This window comes from Cheilinus undulatus, linkage group 10 (assembly GCF_018320785.1).
Source record: "Cheilinus undulatus linkage group 10, ASM1832078v1, whole genome shotgun sequence".
Classification (NCBI taxonomy): Eukaryota; Metazoa; Chordata; class Actinopteri; order Labriformes; family Labridae; genus Cheilinus; species Cheilinus undulatus.
In genome coordinates this window covers 7779837-7802623 of record NC_054874.1, presented here as the reverse complement: position 1 = coordinate 7802623, position 22787 = coordinate 7779837, and the positions used below count along the sequence as shown (strand labels likewise).

Sequence of the window (22787 nt, the reverse complement as noted above, 5' to 3'; positions counted from 1 at the left end):
CCTAGGGGGTCTGGGGGTCTTTCCCCAGAACATTTTCAATTAATTAGATGCCATTTCCTGTATTCTAGTGCATTTTAACACCATATTAGCACCAGATAATCCAAACTGGTTCTGTTAGATATAGTTCTGGCTCAATATGGATCAATAAAGGGCCCAACCTAAAAGTCATTGCAACAGTAGTGTTTTGCCAAACGGGATGGCACTTAAGCATGCTGCCCTTAAGAGGGCAGTTTAGTGCGTTTTGGCTCCCAAGAGGGCACTTTAGCACGTGTTTTGGCATGTTTAATAGCTGTTATACCATCAGAACATGTTTTGAATCATACATTTGAAAGAAAAGGCCAATGTCAAATTTTAGATCTTGACCATGTTCCCTGGATGTATTTACTCTTAAAGGTTTACTATGTAGCTCTCTCTTTAAGCTCTACTGTACATTTTTTTGCACAAGCCAACAGAAACAGAGATGGAATGAAAAACAGTTGTGTCCAAGACAATATGCATGGAGTTCAAATCCAACAGGTACAGTGAATTTTACTCAAGAGGGACTGACACAGCTGCTCTGATGCCCCCCACCAAAGCGGGAATCTCTGTAAATCCTCATTGTTCTAACCACTGGTCAAGCTTAAACTCACCGACAGCATCAATGAACATCAGCTGTCCACTACTGCTCTGCAATCACACACATAGGCTTGTTAAGGGCTTGGTAGGCAATCATCACTATGGATCCAACCACCTCCCAACCCATTATTGGCCTCTGATCAGGCAAATTATGGCTGACACCAGGCATGAAGAGTGATTGTGGTTTGAGGGCCGCATGAAAGCTGAATTTATGCCTGCCTTCTGGGGGAATACAGATTGCCTGATTTTTTTTTCCTTCCATGCCTGATGCCAGTCTTATACAGTGAAGAAAGACTATCCGATCCTTAGGTGCTGTAATATCTTTCACACTTATTTCTGTCAATTTTGCATCACTTATTCCACCAGAGCCTACAGGGCAAAGTATAATAAAATCTCCTTTTAAAGGTACTTGGCTTCTAGAAAAAATCCTGATTCAGAAAACTGCACAGTATAATGCATTTACAACAAAATTCATAATTTCTGTATTGTATTCTTGGATCAAGTCAATTAACCTTTTTCCATTTGAATGAAGAATCATGCCACATGAGTATTTATCACCTCCTAAACTACATTCATACCACCCACATGGAATATGTTCAAAATGGTGTACATAGAGAGCAAAATAGTGGAAAACCTTGGGCTTAAGGAGATGTTTGAGAGTTGAGGAATAGTTTCCAGAGCTCTCTTGAATGTTAAAATAGGTCACTTTTTCTGGTACATATTGCAGAAAATGGCTCTGAAAATGCCCTTGAAAAACAGCGGTGGGATGGGAATCATCAGAACAACAAGCCCTGTTTGCAGCTCAATTAATTATGTACCGTCCAAGTGGCCACTCTTTGTTAAATACCAGTAAGTTCCCAGTGCAGTCAAATGATAAATTACCATATGAATTCTGACATAATTAAAACCCAGGGGTAGTTTGCATTACCATGTCCAGGATGCTTTTTGTTCCACTGTCATAATATATTGTATGATTTGAATAGGAAAGATATTAAGGATATAAAATACTAAGTGAATCAATTTAGAATTGCAAATAATTCAGCCAACAGTCAGGCTTTTTAGTGTACCAACCTAGCCTGTTAATCATGAAAATGCAACAGGTCAATCTTCACTTAGAGAGAGCTGAAAAAAGTAAATATTTGTCTTGAATAGAATTCAAATAAACAGCCATCAATCAAAGAGATGGACTTGCATGTTTTCGTCATATTATCCTGTGAAAACGTGGGACCTTTATGCCTTTATCTGAGCAGGACAGTGGAGAAAATCAAGACATCGGGCTACTCCTTCCATTTAGGGTTAGGGTTAGGGTGAGTATAAGGGTCAGGATATCAAAAGTTAAAAGTCAAAAACTTGACCTGCACTACCAACAACCAACAACTGCATACAGGAAAAATGAAACAAAGCCTGCGAGTTATTTCTGTCAGTAATCTCATACACAATCATTCACACCTGACATGCATCTTAATCAAATCACATGACACACGTCCTCCTAAACTCGTGGGCTATTTAAGCTGCAAGATTTCTGGTCTCTTCCTCTGCTGCATCGCTGCGCCTGGATCAACACTGTGCTCTCACCTTCAAACCACCTCCACCCCAGCATCCACCTGTTGGCTCCGGGGGGTTTAAGCTGTTATCTTCTCACTCCTCAAATTCTGTGTGTAAAATCTGTGAGGAGTGATTAAGTTGGAGCCTGACACCAAACATCTTATGTTGCATAATAGATGCTTAAACAACCTGCAACATGAGATTATTGGATGAAATGTTATTTGACACCCCAACACTCTAACAATCCTGAAGTAGTTAAGACTAAAGCTTATGAAGCCATGTTAGCTACATAAGTTAGGCAAACTATGTAGGAAACGTAGCTGACAACTGTACAGCTACTACAACTTTGAAGATCTCATAAACTAGTATTTTCATCCACTTTAAAAGCTATGTAACTAATACATCCAAGGCCAAAGCTACTGAGGCAATGTTAGCTACGTTTGCAAGGTAGACTTTGAAAAAAAAATGTAGCTGAAAACTGTACACCTAGTACACTTTTACAAAGTCTCAAAACCCATATTTTATTCAAGTAAAAAAAGCTGCTTAGCTAATGTATCAAAGGCTATAGCTAATGAAGCTATGCTAGCTTCGTACGCTTAGAAGCCTGTGTAGGAAACTAAGTTGAAGACGGTAAACTGAGTACACTTTTGCAAATCTCATAAATTTTCTTCACGCAAAATAGCCGCAAAGCTAAAGCTAATGAAGTTATGTTTGTTAGGTAAGCTACAAAAACTATGTATGAAACTAAGCTAAGGTCTATCTACCTACTACACTTTTGCAAGTCTTATAAACTTGAATTTTTATTCATGTAAAATAGCTAGGTAGCTAACATAGCAAAGGCTGAAACTAATGAAGCTATGTTCAAGCTACACAAACTATATAGAAAACTTAGCTAAAGACTATACACCTATTACACTTTGCAAATCTCATAAACTCATTTTTTCATGTATGTAAATGTTTCATGTAAATTGCTACATAGCTAACATAGAAAAGGCTAAGGCTAATGAAGCTGTGTTAGCTATAAAAGCTACACAAACTGTATAGGAAACATAGCAGAAGACCGTACACCTAAAACAGTTTTGCTAATCCATGAGAAATCCATATTCCATTCATGTGAAATAGCTCAAATAGCTACTGTCGCTAAGTCTAAAGCTAACAAAGCTACATAACAGGAAGGCTACACAAACTATGTAGGAAACTTAGCTGAAGACTGCACACCTACTACACTTCTGCAAATTTCATAATCCTATGTGTTAGTCAAGTAAAATGGCTATGTAGCTAACTTAACAAAGGCTAAAGCTCATGAAGCTATGGTAGCCACATAAGCTACACAAACTATATAGGAAACAAAGCTGAAGCCAGTACACCAACTACAGTTTTGCAAATTTCATAAAACCATATTTTATTCACGTGAAATGGCTAATGTAGCTAAGGCAAGCAACACAGCTGCATTGGCGAGGTAAGCTATGTAAATTATGTAGGAAATGTAGCTGAAGACTGTAAACCTGCTACAGTTTCGCACATCTTATAAACCCATATTTTGGTCATGGGAAAAAGCTACATAGCTAACATAGCTAAGGCTTAAGCTTACAAAGCTACACAATCAAGGAAGTAAACAAAGCTGGCAACTTTCACTTAGTACAGTTCTGAAAATCTCATTGACACATATTTTATTCACAAAAAGTAGCTACGTAGCTAATGTAGGTATGGCTTAGACTAATTAAGCTATGTTAGCTATGTAAATGAAACATACTATGTAGGAAACACAGCTAAAGACTCTACACCTACTAGGTTTGCAAATCTCTAGCTACGTAGCTAATGTAGCTAAGGCCAAAGCCACTGAAGCTATGGAAGTTTTGCTGAAAACTTTACACTTACTACACTTTTGCAAATCTTATAAACCCATATTTTATTCATGTAAAATAGTTACATATTTAATTTAGCTAAGGCTACATAAGCTCAAGTTACATAAGCTAATGCTATGTTAGCTAAAGCTAAGTAAGCTATGTTAGCTTCATAACTATTTATGAGTGTCACAGTGTTTGAGTTTTTCTGGGAGAAAAATAAAACACTTAATAATTTTGATATAGCATTTATGGAGCCAATTTTTTTTTGCTTATTTTTACCCAAAACATACATAATGCAGAGCAACTGCACCTGCCTGTGCCACAGCATAGCCTAGCTTCCCTTAACACACGGAAATCTCTAGAGGTTAATGCCACTACATTGCTACGAACGATATACAACCCAACTTCAGAAATACAGCACTGTCCCTTTAAAATCTGATGGAGTCATATTTATATTTAGTCTTACTCACTTAAAATGATTTATTCAGTATCACCCTAGGTGCTGTTTACAAAACATCATGCTTTCTCCCTTGTGGGCATTGACCACAATTTTCAGGGTGTGACATTCTTAGTTCATTAAAGCTTTTAATGGTCATGAGCATTATTAGGCGTGGTTGTGGTACCTGTTCTGGGTTGCCTTGGTTTGTGGTGGTGGAGCCCATGCTGGTACCTTTTCTTTTGGCCCTTGTGCAGACATCTGCTCCCTCAACAAGCGTTTGTTTTAATCACTGATGACAGTGGAGGTATGCTCTACCATCATCCCTAACTAAACACAGATTTATTTCATTGCCTTGGACTGATAGAGAAATCTAGAGCCCTCACAGTCATGTGAAGGACATCCTATTCCTTAAGAGCCAAGCTTGTAGTCCATGAATCCACTGGAGTAGTGCCCAGTATGGTCACCGCTGTTCATGCAGCACCAGATGGTAAAAAACTAATATTAGCAAATCAACATCAATAATCCTCCCTCATCATGTGGAGATGACAACTCCTCCATCTGTTTGCATGAATGCCGTCGCCAGTAGAATGTGAATACTGTCATTATGTCTCTCAATCTGACAGTGACAGTACCAGTCAGCTATAAACGTCCCATCTACGTCTCTTTTTCATACTATGAAGATGAGGAAATTATTCTTCCAACAACTTACAGTAGTACCTGTCCCAGTGTGGCTTCATTGTCTCTGTGTGGTGTGAAAAAATGTTCTTCAGTATTTGACTGTGGGTAAATTTTTATTAAAATGTCTATCATTTAATAAGTACAGTACACAAAACTTGAAGATAGCTTTAAGTTTAAAGAAAGTCATAACAACATACTATCCTTCATTTCGTTTCTAACAGTATAATCTGTAGGCAGCTATTAACATCAATATTTAAAAACTTTAACTTAATACTGGTCCATTTACTGGTGTAGGCCCACAAAGAGAAGTGCCCTATAAACAGCACAAGAAAGACAATGCCCTTCACTCAAATAAACCGCAGAGGAAGCCACAACAAAAACAGTGCTCCGAGCGCTACAGGAGGCCTGATGGAGCTGAAGAACCGGTTTGTCAGAGACCGTTCCCTCTCAGAAAGGTTGTTCCAGTTGGTTACATATTCAGGTACTGAGGTCATCTAACTGAGAAATGGAAAGAGCAGGGCAGGGAATGGAAGCGCTGCTGTTTCCTCAGGGTCTCGTTTGATGGGGAAATATCTAACAGCCAGGTGAACAGAGAGTCAGGTGGCTCTCCAGAGTCACAGGTGTAGCTGAGACTGATCTCTGTTCCTCTTCAGTACCAGTACAGGTCCTTCTTTTCTAGGTGGCGTCCTGATAGAGAGGAGGAAAAAGCACAGTAAGGTTCAAGCAGCTTTAATGGATGGACGTGATTAGCTTTGTAAACAGCAAGGTGGAGTGATATTTTCTTAAAATAGCATAGAAACATTCCTGAGAACACCCAAGTAAGGAAGTAAAGAATTAACACATCATCGTGAAAATAGCTCAAGTGCTATTAACAGAATAACATAATTATAGGTTGTTTATGTCGCCATGTGAGCCTCTGTAAACCAGTATCTTTGATTCATTTTGCATGGGCCTCCTGCTGCTGTCTGCCTACTTCTGTTATCATCATTATTATTAATGTTAAGTCAATCAGACAGCTTCTTATTTTGAGCTGCTATAAGTACAAGCACTATTTATCTATGCATGTTTTATTGTTGTTGCTAATGGTAATAGAAGAATGATCTTGAATCAGGACTCAACACCAGGCCGATGTGCCACAATCTGGGGTTTTTATTTTTATTTATATTCTGGATAATAATCATTCTTGCTAGAGCAACAAAAATGACTCATTTATTCATGCTGGTGTGCAATGCAGCATTAAAAAAATGTTAACCTCTTTTCTGAAAACAGAATTGCCTTCTTATAGTGGTAATGTCAATGATGTGGATGGGCACTCTGAACTAAATGATTAGGAAAGTAGTGTCAGACTTCATAGCTAGGCAATAATGTGAACAAATGTCAGAATGCCTGAAAATGAAGTAGAAGAAACTGATACAACTTTAATAATTGAATAATTTGAATTTTAAATGGACAGAAAATGGTTGAAAAGTGGCATAAATGGGTTAAAATTGCACAAAAAGTAGCAAAAATGGACAAAAACGGCAAAAATTGAACACCGGTGATAAAATGGGTGAAAGAGGCGACTTCTGGTTTAGCCATGCTCGGGTAGGACACAAATTTTGCAACTCTGTTTCATTTGGCTGTAACCCAAAATTATAGAGAGAGGTGTAATGGCAGGGGGAAATCACAGAGAAATCAGAAAAACTCGAAAAAGCGGGTAACTGAAAATCTGAGAACAAATATAGATTTTAAAAATGGGTGAAAACGATTAAAATGGGTCAAAAGTGGCAGAGAAGAGGCTGCAAAAATGCATTAACATGGCAAATAGAAGTGGTAGATAGTCTGACACACTTTTCAGCTCCAAAATGAGGGAACTGTTATCCAGGACACCAGCACCACTAATCCAACACACATGTAGATAGAAGATCATGAAAACTGACCGTGGAGAAAGAACTGGCTGTAGATCATACAGTAAATAAAGGAAAAGTAAAAAGGTAAATGTTTGATAAAAGAAGGTGCAGATGACTTCTCACTGAGCTGTGTGAGTTTTTTTTAAGACTTACTGTTGCAGTTATAATTTTGTAGACTAAAGAATAAAAATGTAAGGCAGCTACCTTTACTCCATTAGATAGAAGGGACCAAGGCTGGCTAAAAATAGGTCACTGGTGGTAAAACTGATGAAAACTAAGTTTAGTTTCATCAAGGAGACTAAAAGAAGACTCAAATGTTAGTTCTGGACTGTTAAACATGGCATTTTAAATATTTCATACTGGCTCACCGGTTTCATAGTCCAAAGCAGGGTCTACAGACTCTCTAAATCCTTGTGGCATTGTCCATCCAGGAAGCATCTCTGGCTTGGAGCTGGAGGCCATACTGGGTCCCAGATCTCCCCGGTCATTCTGCAGTAGGTTAAGCAGGGATGTGGCGTACTGCTGCCCGGTTACACTGAGACCGTCTTGGGATAGGGGATATGGCAACCCAGGGCCTTCTGCTACCCTGTTGGTGAACGAGTGCCATGAGTCTGGAGCACTTTCTACAGGGAAGGTCAGGAGACGTCCTGCTACAGGAGGGACCTGGGACTCGGAGTAAGAGTCGACAGCACTACCCTGACAGGGGCTGCTTTCCTCTGCAGGGCACAAAGAAAAAATACATCTAATAATGACGCAGATGTCCTGTTAAAGGGATATTTCAGCATTTTTGAAGTTTATATAAGATTCTTGACAATAGTGTGAGCATGAGCCTCCAAAGGTTTTAGTGTGCATTGCCCCTGTAAGAAGAGCATGAATGGCACACAGGAGGACTGTACAGTTCTACAGATGGGATCAGTTTCTTTGTGTAATTCAGCCTCCCTGTTTGGCACTATTTTACAATGCCACCTTCGGCTATGTGTTCTTCCGAATCTTGTATCAGAAAAAATGGTTGCATATACAACACAAACGGCTTTAAAACAGAAATAGCCTGACACTTTTCCCAGACGGACACGCTTTAAAAATCCTGTGAAAATGTTTCAGATGGGGGCGCCAGTGTAGCTCAGTGGTTAGAGCAGGCACCTAAATACAGAGACCTTCAACATACTGGTCCTGGGATTAATTCCTGGTGTCTGAACTGTTTGGTGCAAGTCTTCCCCCCACTCTCTCTCTCTCTCTTTCCCTGTATTTTCTGTCCCACTTCAGCTGTCCTACCTGAATAAAGGTGATGTGGATGGATTCCAATAAAGAGCTGAGAGGAAGTCTAACATGGCCTTGGTTCCCGAGGGACCCCCTTAGCAGGGTGCCAGAGATCTCAGGGGGGAGTGAGGCTCCGTCTGCCCTGAGGTTGTTAAAATTAGATTTGTGCAAATGAACAGAAATCATGGTGTAACACTTAGAAATAGTTCATTCAATGGTTTTGGGGTAAAAGAATTTGTGTTTAGGGCTTCTTTATTTGGAATTACACAAAAATGATTAAAATTTGTGTTAAATTTGGCTCAAGTTTGCTATAAGTGATATAAATATTTGTGGCCTTCAAACGTCAGAATGTTTTTCAGCACTACAGTGTTTCTGTCTGGGAAATGCATACACCATGCATTAGTGTGAATTTCTCAGCTACTGTACAATATGCTGAGGCAAAAGAACACAGCAGAAAGTTACACTGCAGAATAGTGCCAAACGCAGAGGCTAAATAAAACACGAACATTTTTTAATACAGCATGCAATTGAGCCATTTTGGCCTATTTTAATCAATGACCAGCATAATGATGCAGAGAAACTGCACCCATCTGCAGCACTGTAATGCTTAGCTTCCTTGTTGCTTGCCCCTCCTTAGAGAGGCAATGCACACTGGTACTCTTGAAGCTCATGTCCATACCATTGCAAAGTACAAAACAAAAAAAAAAAAAAAATCTAAAATATCCCTTTAAAACAGTGGTTCTCAACTGGTGGGTCAGGACCCAAAAGTGGGTCATGGAGCAGTTTCCAGTGGGTCATGGCTTGGTGTCTGAAAAAAATGGTGGCAAAAGTCCTGGAGGCTTTATTGGAATTGGCATTGAAACCTTGTATTTTACTGTGAAATTGGGTTAAATTTAAATGTTTGATCAGTATTTCAATAAATTTTTCTCCTCTTCTTGTGACACTTGGTTACTTTTCCCATGATAATGAAATTACTTCACAAGCTCTCTGGAAAAGTGGCAAAAATTGACACATAATGATGGGGACAGTAGGTATAAAATTTAGTCTTTTTTATATCAGGTATTTTGGTCTAATCGTTCTAAATGCAACACATTCTATCAACTCAACATGCGTTGTTGGAAATTGTTAGGAAACCTGGGTTGCGACCTGTTGTAAAACAGGCTGGTGGGTCCTGAGACCGGACCAGTTGAGAACCCCTGCTTTAAAACCAGATATTCTGGAAGTTTGTTTTTGAGCCCACCTGTTTTAATCGTTCTCCGTATCTTCTTAGGTTTTGCTGCCGGTGCTTTGGGCTTGCAGACTTTGCTGAGAGCACGGGTGAAGTGGGCATCCACCATGCTGTTGATGTCTCCCTGGAAGTAAGTCAGGATGACATACTGAGAATGCTTTTCCACCTTCACAGCCATCTGACTGTCTGTTCTGTCCTCCATTGGGTCAGCTGTCACTGAAAACAGACAAACATACGTTATATAAGACGAAGCTCAATATATACAACACCAGGGGCCATTTACACAAAGCCTCCTGTGTATAAAGAGTAGCTCCTGATGTTGAAATTCAAAGAAAATGTTTAGCCTTATGACATTTCTAAGAGTTTCCCCTTACAGTGACGACTAGATTCTGCTAAAGATGAAAAATATTCAACAACCATCTCAGCCTTTCACAGAGCTCCGAGGGCTCCCATTGTTATTGGATCATACATGGGCAGTAACAAATCTAAGATGACGGTATAATGAGAGAGATTAGAAGAAGACAAAACTGATCTATTCATGCATTTCAGTTGATTTCTCTTCAGTGCAAGCAGAGGCATGCATGGTAGATGTGGTTTACTACACAGGTACATGCTTAATACCAGACGAAGATAACCTAAGTAAATAAAAAACGCAGTTTTTAAATGATGATTCCATTTATTAGGGGCGTAAAGCCATCCAAACCTACCTGGCCCTGTGTGTAAACTTAATTTAATTAAATTAATCCTAATAACTGGTTGTTCCACCTTTGGCAGCAATGACTGCAAGCAAACATTTGTAATAAGTGTCTGTGAGTGTTTCACATTGCTGTGGAGGAATTTTGGCCCACTCGTCTTTGCTGAATTGTTTAAATTCAGCCACACTGGAGGGTTTTCCAGCATGTCCTGTTTAAGGTCATGCCACAGCATCTCAATCAGATTTAAGTCCAAACTTTGACTTGGCCACTTCAAAACCTTCATTTTGTTTTTCTAAAGGTTGACCTTCTGGTGTGTTTTAGATCATCATCCTGCTGCATAACCCAAGTGAGTGGTCCAGGTCCTGTGAAGCAACAAAGCAGCCCCAGACCCTCACACTACCAACATGTTTGAGTGTTGGTATGATGTTGTTTATATAAAGTTTTACTCCAGATGTCCCACACCTTCCAAAAAGTCAAATTTTTGTCTCGTCAGTCCACAGAATATTTTCACCAAAAGTCTTAGGGATCATCAGGATGTTTTTTGTCAAATGTGAAAGTCTCTTTCTTATTGTTGAATCATGAACTCTGACCTTAACTGAGTCAAGTGAGACCTGCTTGTTCTGGGACCTCCTGGATGAGTCGTCAGTATGCTCTTGGAATTATTTTGGTAGGCCAGACACTCCTGGGAAGGTTCACCACTGTTCCAAGTTTTCTCCATTTGTGGATAATGGCGCTCACTGTGGATGACTGGGCCCACAAACCTTAGAACTGGTTTTGTAACCCTTTCCAGACTGATAGATGGCAATGACTTTGTTTCTAATCTGTTCTTGAATTTCTCTAGATGGCGCCACGATGTGTTGCTTTCTGAGATCTTTTAGTCTACTTCACTGTATCAGACTGTTCTATTTAGGGGATTTCTGGATTCAATATGTCTGACAGTAATCAGACCTGGGCAGCAATTGCTTTTTGGATGCCTTAATAAATGAAATCATCATTTAAAAATGGCATTTTGAATTTACTCAGGTTTTCTTTGTCTGCTTTCAAAATTTGCCTGACCATGTAAAACGTTTAAGTGTGACAAATATGCAAAAGATAAGATGTCAGGAAGGGGACAAATACTTGGTCACAGCACTCCAAACTAAACTGTATTACTTTAAAGATTTGTGCATTCTTTACCAGCAGTTCTCTCTTATCTTTGCACATATTTGATCTATTATTATATTTTTGCTCACTCCCATCTCAGATCTATCTGTCATTATGTCTATTTATCTATCTACTGTATAAATCAATCAAGTATAACCTTAGATTTTATTCAGCTATTTCTCATACACATTCTCTGACTTGTCCATGATTAATAGGATGGTTTTCTATGTCCTCATTTGCCAATTAACACTGAGACAGAACTTATTCTCCTTTCTTTGGATCAACGAATCACAGCATTTGAAAGAATTAGACCATGCAATGTGGTAAATCCTGCCTCTTCACAAAAAGTTTCTGTTCGCTCTTTGCTCAGAGTTGCTCTGAAAGTGTTCATAAATCCTTCCTAGGCTACAGCAGAAAAGAAAGCAAAAATTTTATGCAAATGGACAACACAATACAAGATTGTCAAACAATATTTCTAAGGTATTCACAGGGTGTCATTTTATTTTTTTTATTTTAAGTGCAATTTTAAATCCATTCTGAGTGAAATGTGCTTCAGATTGGAGACATTTAAAACTTTTGATCCACCAGTGTTAGTTCAGCTCTCTAGAGTCATTTGATCTAAGATCTGCCCACAGGGATTTTCAATCTGGGGGAATGTGTGGGTGGAGTTTCCCATCATGCCTTTGGGCAGAGTGTTTAGATTTGTTTATGTGTGTTTGGATGTTGCCTGCTGTACAGCGATCCCCACTGGGGTTCTTTTGGTCTTTGTTCCAGTGGATTGTTGTTGTTTTTGATGCAAGACACATTTGCACCATGACTGAAGTTATCCACTGAGTTAGCATTCCCGGCCTGTGACTTTAGGTGATCGTACAGGACCCAAAATGCATCAGTATACTTTGCCTTACATTGAGGTTAAGCCTCTGCTTTGTTCTTACCAGAGAAGACCTACCTGAACACAGATGTTCAAGAATTACTGCAGCTCTGTCATACTGTAAAATATTTAACACTTAAAAATGTATTTTAACTATATGTAGTGTGGAGCAATGTAGACACATTAAAAGTGATCACTTTAACTCTATGTGAGTTTGAATAACACTGTCATTTTTGTTGTGTATTATCAAATTGATTACAGGGGTGTGACTTTACCTGAGCAACCTGGTTGGAGAACTGTTCTCCTGTTCTTGCAAGTAAAGGCGGATGATATTTTACTGTGGAACTCCTCAGTAGCTACTCAGTACTTAAAGTAAACTTTAAATCAAACGCTTTTTGTTTGACTAGATTTAAACAACAGTAGTTTTACTTTAACTAAAGTAAGTTTTAACCAGAGCAACTGTACTTTTACTTTAGTACAATGGTCGTGTGCCAGAGTTAATTTTGTCAATTAAAACTATGACTAAACATGTTTGTCGACAGCCTTTTTTTCATGACAAAATTAGACCAAGACTAACAAAATTAGATCTGTGATGACTTAAACTGACAAAAACTAAGTTTAGTCTTCGTCAAGATGACTAAAACCAGACTAAAATGTAATAAAATTTTCATCGGACACTCTAAATCCTAGATATTTCTCTACTATGGGTAAATCTGTCAAAAACATTGCAGCTGTAGCTATTTTGTCTCTCAGCTGTAGAAAGCAGGGACCCAAGGTCTGGTACCAGATTAAGGCCAGAAAATAAATGTTTGGACTAAAAGTAAAGACTAAAACGTGAGGACTTTTTATGGACTAAAATTACATTAAAATGTTTTTGAGTTTTCGTCTACTAAAACTAAACTAAAACTAAAAAAGGGTAGAAATGACTAAAAATGTGACTAAAACTAAAATACATTTCATCTTAAGACTAAAACTAAGATTAAGATTAAAAATAGCTGCCAAAATAACACTGTCGTGTACTTCTTCTTTCTGCATATTGATGAATATTAACCAATGAGTTTTGCTCTGCTCGATTTCTGTCTGTTATATGACAGTATCTACTCATCACTGCTTACAAGGGCTTGCTCATAGGAGATTAGGTTTTGGTTTCCATGTATAGCATTGACATCGTAGGATCTTGATCAGCTTTTTATGTTGCATGCGACAAGAAAACCTTTGCTCTAATTTGGTGCTCTATCATTAAGCTTTATTAGTTGACCCTCTGAAGCTGGTTATATATCGACTCTATTGACACTTTTAAATGCTATAAATCAATTCTTTTTCAGGTGTTGAGATTCCCGTCTTATCTGCACATCTGAAGCACTTTAATCTGGTCTTGCCCTGGAGGACCCACGTCATGAACAAGTGGCTTCTCTTTGTAGTGTTCACAAAAGAACAAAAACAGCAAGAGCTTGGAAGACATGTCACTTGTGTACTTCTTGTTTCGGTAAGTTCTTCGTCTTAGAAATCGTGTCTAGCATGAACAAGTTTTTTTAGCAATGCGTGACAGACAAACATCTCCAACAATGAAAAAGAATCCTGCAAAATGTTTGAACATTTCCAGAAGAAAGAAAGTGAGATTTTATGTCAAAATAAATTAACTTTGCATGGCATGATGGTTAAAAAAGAAGGCTATAATGCACAATAAGCCCACTCTTTTTAGTGTTAACCTTTCACTTGAAACAACCATATTACATCAACCCAGCAAAGCAAACCAAACCTAGCATTTATCAAACTGATACTCCAATTGGTTAAAGATAACTAAACCACTGTATTAGTGAAGTAACTCTCCTCTTACCTGACCTGATGATCAACCAAAATTGACCAGCGAGTGCGTCCTTTCATTGACCGCTCAAGTAAAGCTGATGTGTTCATGTAGGAGGCCTCACCAGGTGTCTTTCTTTCCTCCCTTGCCACAGAGAAAAACATTTTGCATACTTAGCCTCTAAAAGTACCGTATGTGTTAGGCTGGGAGGGCGTGTTAAGGCAGACAGCTATGACCAGAATGCCATCCGTCCAGTTCCACTAGAACCACAGAGTCGTCTTATTAAAACATTCCTTCCTCCGCTGTCATAAACTTATACACAGGTTCATAGCAGTTCTGGTGCTTTGGAGAGGATTTCAGATTACTTTTTTAAAGATTCATTATAATGGTTGTAGGAAGATGATGTTAAACCTCTTATATGCGACACATGGTGCAAGTATGCCTCTACCCCGATAGCCAGGGCTAGAGACATCATGTTTCAGGTTGTCCAGATCTATCTGCTAAGTTTTTGGGAGCACATTATCACAAAAATCCTCCAAGGGATCTTCTTCTAACTTTGCACAAATGTCCACTCTGACTCACAGACAAACTTCTAAGATTTTAAGGTTATAGGTCAAAGACAGGCTCATGTGCAGCCTCTGCTTTTGATAAGATATGTCAAGGATGCTTTTCTAACATTGCGCAAATGTGTACACTGACTCAGTGATAATCTGAATAAACTTTTAAGGTCAAAGTTGGAGATCATTAGGCCAATTGCTTATCCCTTACCAATGAAAGCATTTCTCAATGATGCTTTGAGGGATTTTCGTCTAACTTTGCAGGAATATCCGCTCTGACTCAAGGCAGTTTAATTATATGGATGTCAGATATCAAGGTCCCTTGGCCTGATCTTCATCTCTCGCTTGTGAGTGCCATATGCCAGAGAGGTTTGAGGGATTTTCTTCATATGTTGTAAAAATGGCCTCGCCGACTCTATGATAATCTGATGAAAATTTGGGGGTCAAGGCTCAGGGATATGGGGCTAATGCTCATCCCTTGCATGCAAACATAAATCCCCGAGAACAAGAGAAATTTCAAAACTTTGCACAAACGTCCTAACATAACAAGCCAGATAGACTATTTCACATACAGATGGTATGGGATGAATTTCTTCACTATCAGTGGAGCTAGCTGGGAAATAAACTCTTGCTGCTGCCAGTCAAGAGGAGGGTAAAAATTTCACGGATAAAAGCTTTTAGTGTGGTTCTAAGCTCTTCTACTATTAAAGAAATGTTGTCCTGTTCTAATTACACTGCAGCTGCATCCACACTTCTTCATCAGCTGTTCAAAGGATTGTTATGGAGCCACGCCTGTAGTTTCTGCCTCCTCGAATAACTCTGATTGTTCTGGTCATTCTCTGACTGGAAACAAACACGTCATCTTGAACGTTTTCATGAGCTAATAACTGGCTGAATCTGACCAATCCGTCTGCTTTGCAAGGTTGCAAATGTCCACTTTGAATAAATGATAAAGTGATTAGATTTTAAAGGTCTATCTATCTGTCTGTCTGTCTGTCTGTCTGTCTATCATGATTGTAGGTGCGTCACGTTAATTAAGGTTGATGCAAAGAATTATGGGTCATCTTTTCTTCTCTCCCTCCATGTCTCTTGAATGATCCGTCCTCCTTCTTTGGTCTTAAAGACTGGTCCAAAGCTCTTAAACTGGTCTGAGGACCGAGAAGTACTGATAAACGAAGACTCACGGGACCAGGCCTCCCTGAACTCTGTTTGCTGAAAGACGTGCCCCCTTATTGGATATCACTCGCTGACTGGATGCTACAGCACAGTAATCTGACATGCCAGATGGATTTGTTTCACACATTCATCTGGAAAACCTTCAATATACAGCATTTGGGAAAGGGCAAAGCCTTTGAAAAAAAAACTCAGAGGGTGATTGGATAAACGTTCTGTCTGTCACATCTTTACGGGCCAATCAGAGCAACAAAACATGTGACATTGCCGCTACCAAGGAATAAACTCCATATAGAATTGCATAATGCGAACCATGGCGACTGTAGACATGTCAGTACACGACTTTTGTCGTTTCTGAAAAAAAAAAATCACTGCTGTTCTTTTCTCTTCCTTTAATGAAGAAATGTCAAGTTCTGATAAAACTGGTGCTTTAGCAGCATCCGCCCTAACGTCTTCCGCCATAACGGCACCGGCCTCTTTTCGCTGCTTGCTTACGTCACGATCCTGCCGCATCCGAAAGTCCTGTCGCTTTCTTACCAGGCCTAAACGGCTCAGACAGGAGCTTTGCAAGATGGATTTGCCAGTGAGAAACAAGGAAACTGGCATATCCTTCTTCTTTGCAAGGTTAACAGCACAGTGGACTTTAATGAAACCTCACAGAGATTTATAATGGAGAAGAGTGATTAGCTTGGACTTAGCCACAGCAGCAATTTGGTCAGAACTGGACAATGTGTCATTATTAAAACAAGGGCAGGGAGCAACACTGAAAGCTTACCATGCCAGAAAAGATGTTTTTGCTCTTCTTCCGCTCTGTTTCGGCATGGCTAGCGATCGTTACGGTGGAATGTTCAGGGGCTGCTGTCCTGGTAGCTGTGGGAAAGCGGCAGCTCAATCGGAACTGGTCTTTAAAGCAGTGGTTCTCAAATGGTGGGTCAGGACCCAAAAGTGGGTCAAAAGCAATTTTCAGTGGGTCACAGATGTGTGCTTTGGAAAAAAATTGCTCAAAATTGTCTATGAGACTCTATAAAACATGCATGTTTTGTTCTGTTTCATTGTTATGTAATATCTTTTGTACTGTCTTAGGCCTAAGCTCTGCTATTTTTTTAATAGAATATACAGTGCATAACAAATTTATTAGACCACCACCCAAAGTAAGGTTTATGCCACAGCTGCTTGAAATTAACAGTGGAAAACAGTGATATCGGAGGAATTTCCAATTCTGGTGAAAGGAAACCGAACAACTCTTAAAAAAGGGATTTGAATTAATATCAAGCATAACTTGGACTAAATCAATATAATAGAGTGAATCACTACAGTGTTTAATATTTGATTTATCTTCTGATTCATTATCAAAGATAAAACATGTTTTAGGTTATAAAATCAAAAGAAGCATTAAGATACTTTCTTTAATGGCCAGTAATTTTCTGTGTTTGTAGATTATGAAGAGAATTAAAGTCTGACAGCAGGAGTCCATTTGTCTGTAAGAAACACATATTACATTCATTGTTTGGTCAATAAAGTTTATATCAGTCTGATCATTAATGAGTAGTTTGATTATTGCTTTATTATATCAATATTTTCCCAAAGTTGCACCCTATAAGTGGGCTATTTTTCATTGCATATGGCACTCTGTAAGAATCACTTGTAATGTAACACAGTAGCCTACACATCTCATAATTGAGCTAATAACAACTAGTATGAGAAACCGTTGTGCTGGTAGAAATAGACTGTATGTTGTTCTTTTTTTAAAATTGTGCAGGTTTCTCTCTTTACACACACACTGAGACAAGCTGTCAATGTGGATATTTTATTAGAATAAATACAGTACATATTTATGCAGACACAGTCAGCTGTTTGAGCGTCCTGACACAAAGTGACGCTGCTAAGGAAAGGACTCAGCACAACCTTAGAGACATGAGATACAGCCCTTATTATTCAGAGAAATCAGACATCCCTAATCATGACCATCAAATTCTTCCTGGTCAGTTAGGAACCTTCCTGAGAAAAAAAGGACTATTCCAACAGACACGCTCTATGTTCCCCACTCTATAATGAATTATAACATATTATAAGTATGCTTATAACTATGGTAATACAGCATTCTAGGTGTGTTATAACACATAAGCACTCAATGCCTTATAACAGTAATCATATCTGGTTATAATGACTGTGTCTATAATGGCTTCTTATATAAGTCATTATGAACACTGGCATTATGATTAGTTATTCTTACTATTATAAGGCATTATAGATAGTCATAAATGCTTAAAACTATGTTATACAGCACAATAGGTGCATTATAACAAAGTATAAGTAAACTTATACTATGTTATAATGCATTATAGAGAGGGGGGCATAGAAAAACTTTACTTTTTTCTATCAACTCTTAGGTCCTCTCATATCATCACACATGGTTTAGCATGCAGAGGTTAAATGAAGCACAAAATCCAACTAAGAAATTAAATAAAATTTAAACTTGCCACTTTATTGTTATGGAAATTAAGAATATATTTGAGGTTTTTGTTAAAGGTAACATCCTAGTGCATGAAATGTAAAGGTCCATGGAAAAGGCACAGTTGAGAGCAGCTATACAGGCAACAAACATCTCATGTACTTTGAAAAGAGGTCAGAGTTAATCTACCTTAAAACTCTTGCAGATGCTTCTGTGCAGCATTAAATAAGCAAGTGGGCTTTAATATCACAATAAAAGCATAAGATGAACTTTTTAGTCACACTTTTCATCTTAAAGCATTAATTTCTTTGCAGATTTTACTGCAACAGACACTTTAATTACTGAGAACCTGTTGCACCTTCCAGAAGCTATGGTTCATTTGAGCTTTCTCTGCCAAAATGTAGACATAGAAGTGTTTTATTTTCATCTGTGATTAAATAATGGACTTTGGAACAGAGCTTTACAGTATGGCATAAAGAGAGGCCCATTCACACCCTCTGCTGGTGGTTTGGAGCTGATCCTGTGGAGGTGTCTGACACTTTTCTGGTAGTGGTGTCAGAAGAGTCTGAGTTGACCAGGATGCTCCTTTTGCCGGGACCACCACCTGCTGTCACAGAGCGACTCCAGTCTGAAAAAAAGGGGTAAAAATATCAGAAAAATAATCACCCAAGTTCCCTGTCTTGTTTTATTTCATGCACTTTAGATGCAAGCAATATGTTACATACCTGAGTAATCATTGAGTCTGAAACGTCCACAGCACAGGTGGATTCTCCACTGCTTTCTCACATTTTCCTTCAACAAACAGTGAAATACAAAAATGAAGAAGCCTGGGAAAAAAGGAGAACAGGAAAGTAAATACACACCGTTTTTGTTTTGACATTTAGCAATTTGTAATACCTAAAGATCATGCAATAAATACATTACTGATAGGGCAGTATTTTTATTTCCTCTTTGTTAAGGACAGGCTAAAAAATAATCATTGGTTAGGATATGAAGGATCCACTTCCATTATTAAAGATAAACGCAATAACTCTTTCCTCTGTGCAGATATTTACCCTGCAAAGAGTTGAAGATGCAGAACAGGTACAACATGGCCACTCTTCCCGGCCCAATTGCAAAGAAACCCATTGACCAAGTCAGGCCTAACAGCACGGTGATACTCGCCACCGCTCTCAGGTCTTGCAGAGACGTGCGACCCTTTGCTGACGGCTTATTGACCGTCATCTGTCTGATCTGGATCAGAACCACAATGAACACAGCGATGTTGCACAACATGATCAGAAGAAAAAATGCTGCCACCGTCACGTAGAAGTAGACGTCATCCTGCAGCCAGCAGCTGATGGAGAGGAAAGGGTTCATTATTATGTCATCTACCCTGGGATGTGTCATCAGTGTCTCCAATCTATTTTTAGTCAGAAATACATCTGAGCGATAATTCATTTTCGATTCTTAACCCACATTCATTTTTGTGTGCTTTGTATGACTCAATCACCCTATCTGTATCACTCAATTTGAACAACATGTTCCCAAGGTAAGGATGACTCATTCAGTTCTTTTTCTTACAATTGATCACTGGACTGAAGCCCCACTTTAGTCTCTTCAGGTACAATGCTGCCATATGCATCCTTATCAATAGCCAGAACCAGGCTCACTATTACCAGAGGAATACCTGTGAGGAGACAAAAGAAGAAAAACAAACTTATTTGGCCCACTTAGATCAGAGAAGCAGTATATATACACATCAGGAAAAGGACAATTACAATCTTCTGAATTAAGTTCATCTCAGATAAGCAACAAGAAAAGTTGAAACTTGCAGATGGGGTGCTCTACAACATTCTGAAAGCCTGTGGGTTCACACTGCTGCAACTGGGGGAGACAAGGTGTCATTTCAATTGCAAGGACTGCGTTTCAGTTTACTATTAAACTTTTCATGCCTGTCTTGTGACTGCATATAGAGGTCGACTCAGACTTCGCCGCTGCCAGACTATGCAAATAAAATCTTGTCCAGCCTTGGCTGACAGAAGTATGATCTCTACCGCTCATTGTATTCTGTTGTCACCACTGTCTCCATGACTGTGTAAGACAGGGGTGTCCCAACTATGGCCCTGGGGCCAAATGCAGCCTGCAGTCCAATTTTGATTGGCTTGCAGCAAATCTTAGCAATGAAATAAAAATGAGCCCACATTGAAACATGAAGCGTGTGCTTGACTGTATTGTGCCTCACAGTAAAGGCGGTGCTACCATGCTAATTCTGTAAACAAACATTTTGACAAGCAGAACCTACTGATGTGCTTTTATTGTGTAGCTAAGTTAAGACATCACTCTACATGGTAAACATACCATCAGCCAAAATTATAATATCTCATTGTCTAACTCCCTGATGGGTTACAGTAGCAAATAGCAGTACCAATAATCTTCCAGAGGCAGAGCTGGTGGTAGTTAGGGCCAAGCAGGGCCCCCCTGAAATCCCCCCCACCCCCCCCCCCCCCAAAAAAAAAGAAAAACAGGAAATGATTATCTATTTGTCTTGTAGGCCATAAAATTTAGCGTTCAGTGTTAGTTTAGGCAGGCCACGGAGTGGAGCACTGCAATAATCAGCCAAGCCCTCAGCGGCTCAGCTGATTTTCTCTAAGCATGTTTTTGGCAAATCACTCTCATTCTTCCTTATTTAAACTGCTTTTGCCTGGTTATGCTCTGATGTTCTCTCTTCAAGCTCTTGCAACCCTCCTCCACCCCAGCTCCTCCTTCATTCTGCTGCTGACTCAGTCAGTGTTATTCTATTGTCAGTGAAGTAGCCATTTAGGCAATTAGGCATACTCAGTCACCAAGTATATCTTAACCATCATTATATTGGTTTTACAAACATTCATACACCTCACCAAGTGGATATTAAAGTGGCCCCAACATCCTTATATATTTCTGTATGTGGCCCTCAGTGGAATAGTTTGGACACCCCTGGTGTACGAGTTCACGGGTCATTAGGGTGTCAGGTCAATGAGTGTCAATCATAACTATAACAGATGCACTTTGTGTGATTTTAGCAATCTTTTGCTCTGAAAAGACAAAAAAAAAAAACAATCATGAAACAGTAATACACTTGTCCTGATGTATCAAGCTATCTTACTACTATAATCAGTGACGGGTCTGTGGATCTGTCTGTCTGTCTCAATTTGCACCCCAAACCATTGCTTCAATTGTCCTTGATACCTCTTAGAAGACTTCTTGAGTCTACTGGTTTGAAACTGGTGCCATAAAAAAACAAATATGTACAGATTTTCTATAAAATGCCCCAATAGTTGTGCCTTTCAACTCAGTTTGCCCGATTCCCTGTTACATCACTTCCCCTGTATAACACTAATACACTCACTCTGCCACAAAACTGAAGAGGAGACAGACTTTGCTCTCAAACACACACTAAAAGAGGAAAACCCCACCAGGCTCATGACTCTGATTTTTCTTTAAAACTGAGAGAGAAAGCAACTGGACTTTGTTGACACACCCACAGGGAAACGTATTTGGCACACCTGGATGTGGTGATACACCTGCTCCAAAAATCCCTGATCAAAGTAAGCTCCCTCTAAAGCACTTCTCTATGCTCTTATTAAACAAGATAACACAGGAGATGTGTCACACATTGGTGTTAGAAATCACAGTTGATTTGCTGTTGGCAGTGCTGTGTAAATATGTTTGAATATGTGTCTGCCTCTGTGCAGCCCAACAGTGTGACGCTTTGTGAAAGGTCCACAATAAAGTGCATACACAAAAAAATTTGTAAATAAGTCAAGAGGCTCAACTTTAATGCTCTCCATATTATGTTGTAGGTCAATCACCGCAAACATGCACCAGCATGCAGAGACGCTGAGCCATTATGCAGTTATTTTGGGAAAATACAACACTTCCTATGCAAATTGACCTTATTGCATTAAGCATCTAATGATGAGGTTGAAAGCAGTGTTAATAGAGTTATGATTAGCCTGTTTTTGAGAGCTAGTGGAAGTATGTGCACTTTTTGTGGCGCACAAACTTTCCGGAGATCAGCAAACAATCCGGTCTCTGATTGACTTGAAAAACTAATGTTGATAAATGATGTCTAAATATGGTGGGTAAATATTACTAAGCCATGTTAAATCAGTTAAATCAGAGGTTCTTAGCTGTTTTTTTCCATGTGGGGCACCGTTATGCATGACAAGGTTGTGAGCAGCAGCTGTTTTCTTATCAAACTTTTATTCTGGATATTTAACATGCATTGTCAGAGTCAGACATGATTGATAATAAATGTTGATAAATGATGTGTTAATATGTTGAGTAAATATTACTTAGGCATAACCAGAAAACCAGTCAGAAATCCAGCGGGAAGGTGATTAAGAAAAGAGTCTCGCACAGGGCTCAAGTTCTTATAACTTGAGGAATGACTGCAATAACATGTAGAGAAACTTAGTCCAATAGAGGATCCTGAAGAGTTCATGAAAGTTGGGTGGGTTTCAGCTCCAGTTAGTCTGAAGGGAGCTTTGTAAATTGTGCTCCATATACTGCTAAATTGTTTTTCTTTGTTGCTAAATTCTGACAATGTCCTTTCAATATTTAAGGAATATTT

General features: G+C 39.0%; 1 protein-coding gene across 1 annotated transcript in view; it reads right to left on the bottom strand.

The window, feature by feature from the left end:
- Positions 1-17547: 17547 nt before the first annotated feature.
- Positions 17548-22787, bottom strand: part of adgrg4a (adhesion G protein-coupled receptor G4a) — a 29033-nt gene continuing 23793 nt past the window's right edge. The window contains exons 26-29 of the mRNA XM_041797873.1: positions 19757-19862; positions 19249-19529; positions 18919-19020; positions 17548-18821 (exon numbers count right to left, since the gene is read on the bottom strand). Coding sequence (XP_041653807.1) covers positions 18682-18821; positions 18919-19020; positions 19249-19529; positions 19757-19862 — 629 coding nt within the window. The 3' untranslated portion in view covers positions 17548-18681. The remainder of the gene's footprint in view (positions 18822-18918; positions 19021-19248; positions 19530-19756; positions 19863-22787) is intronic.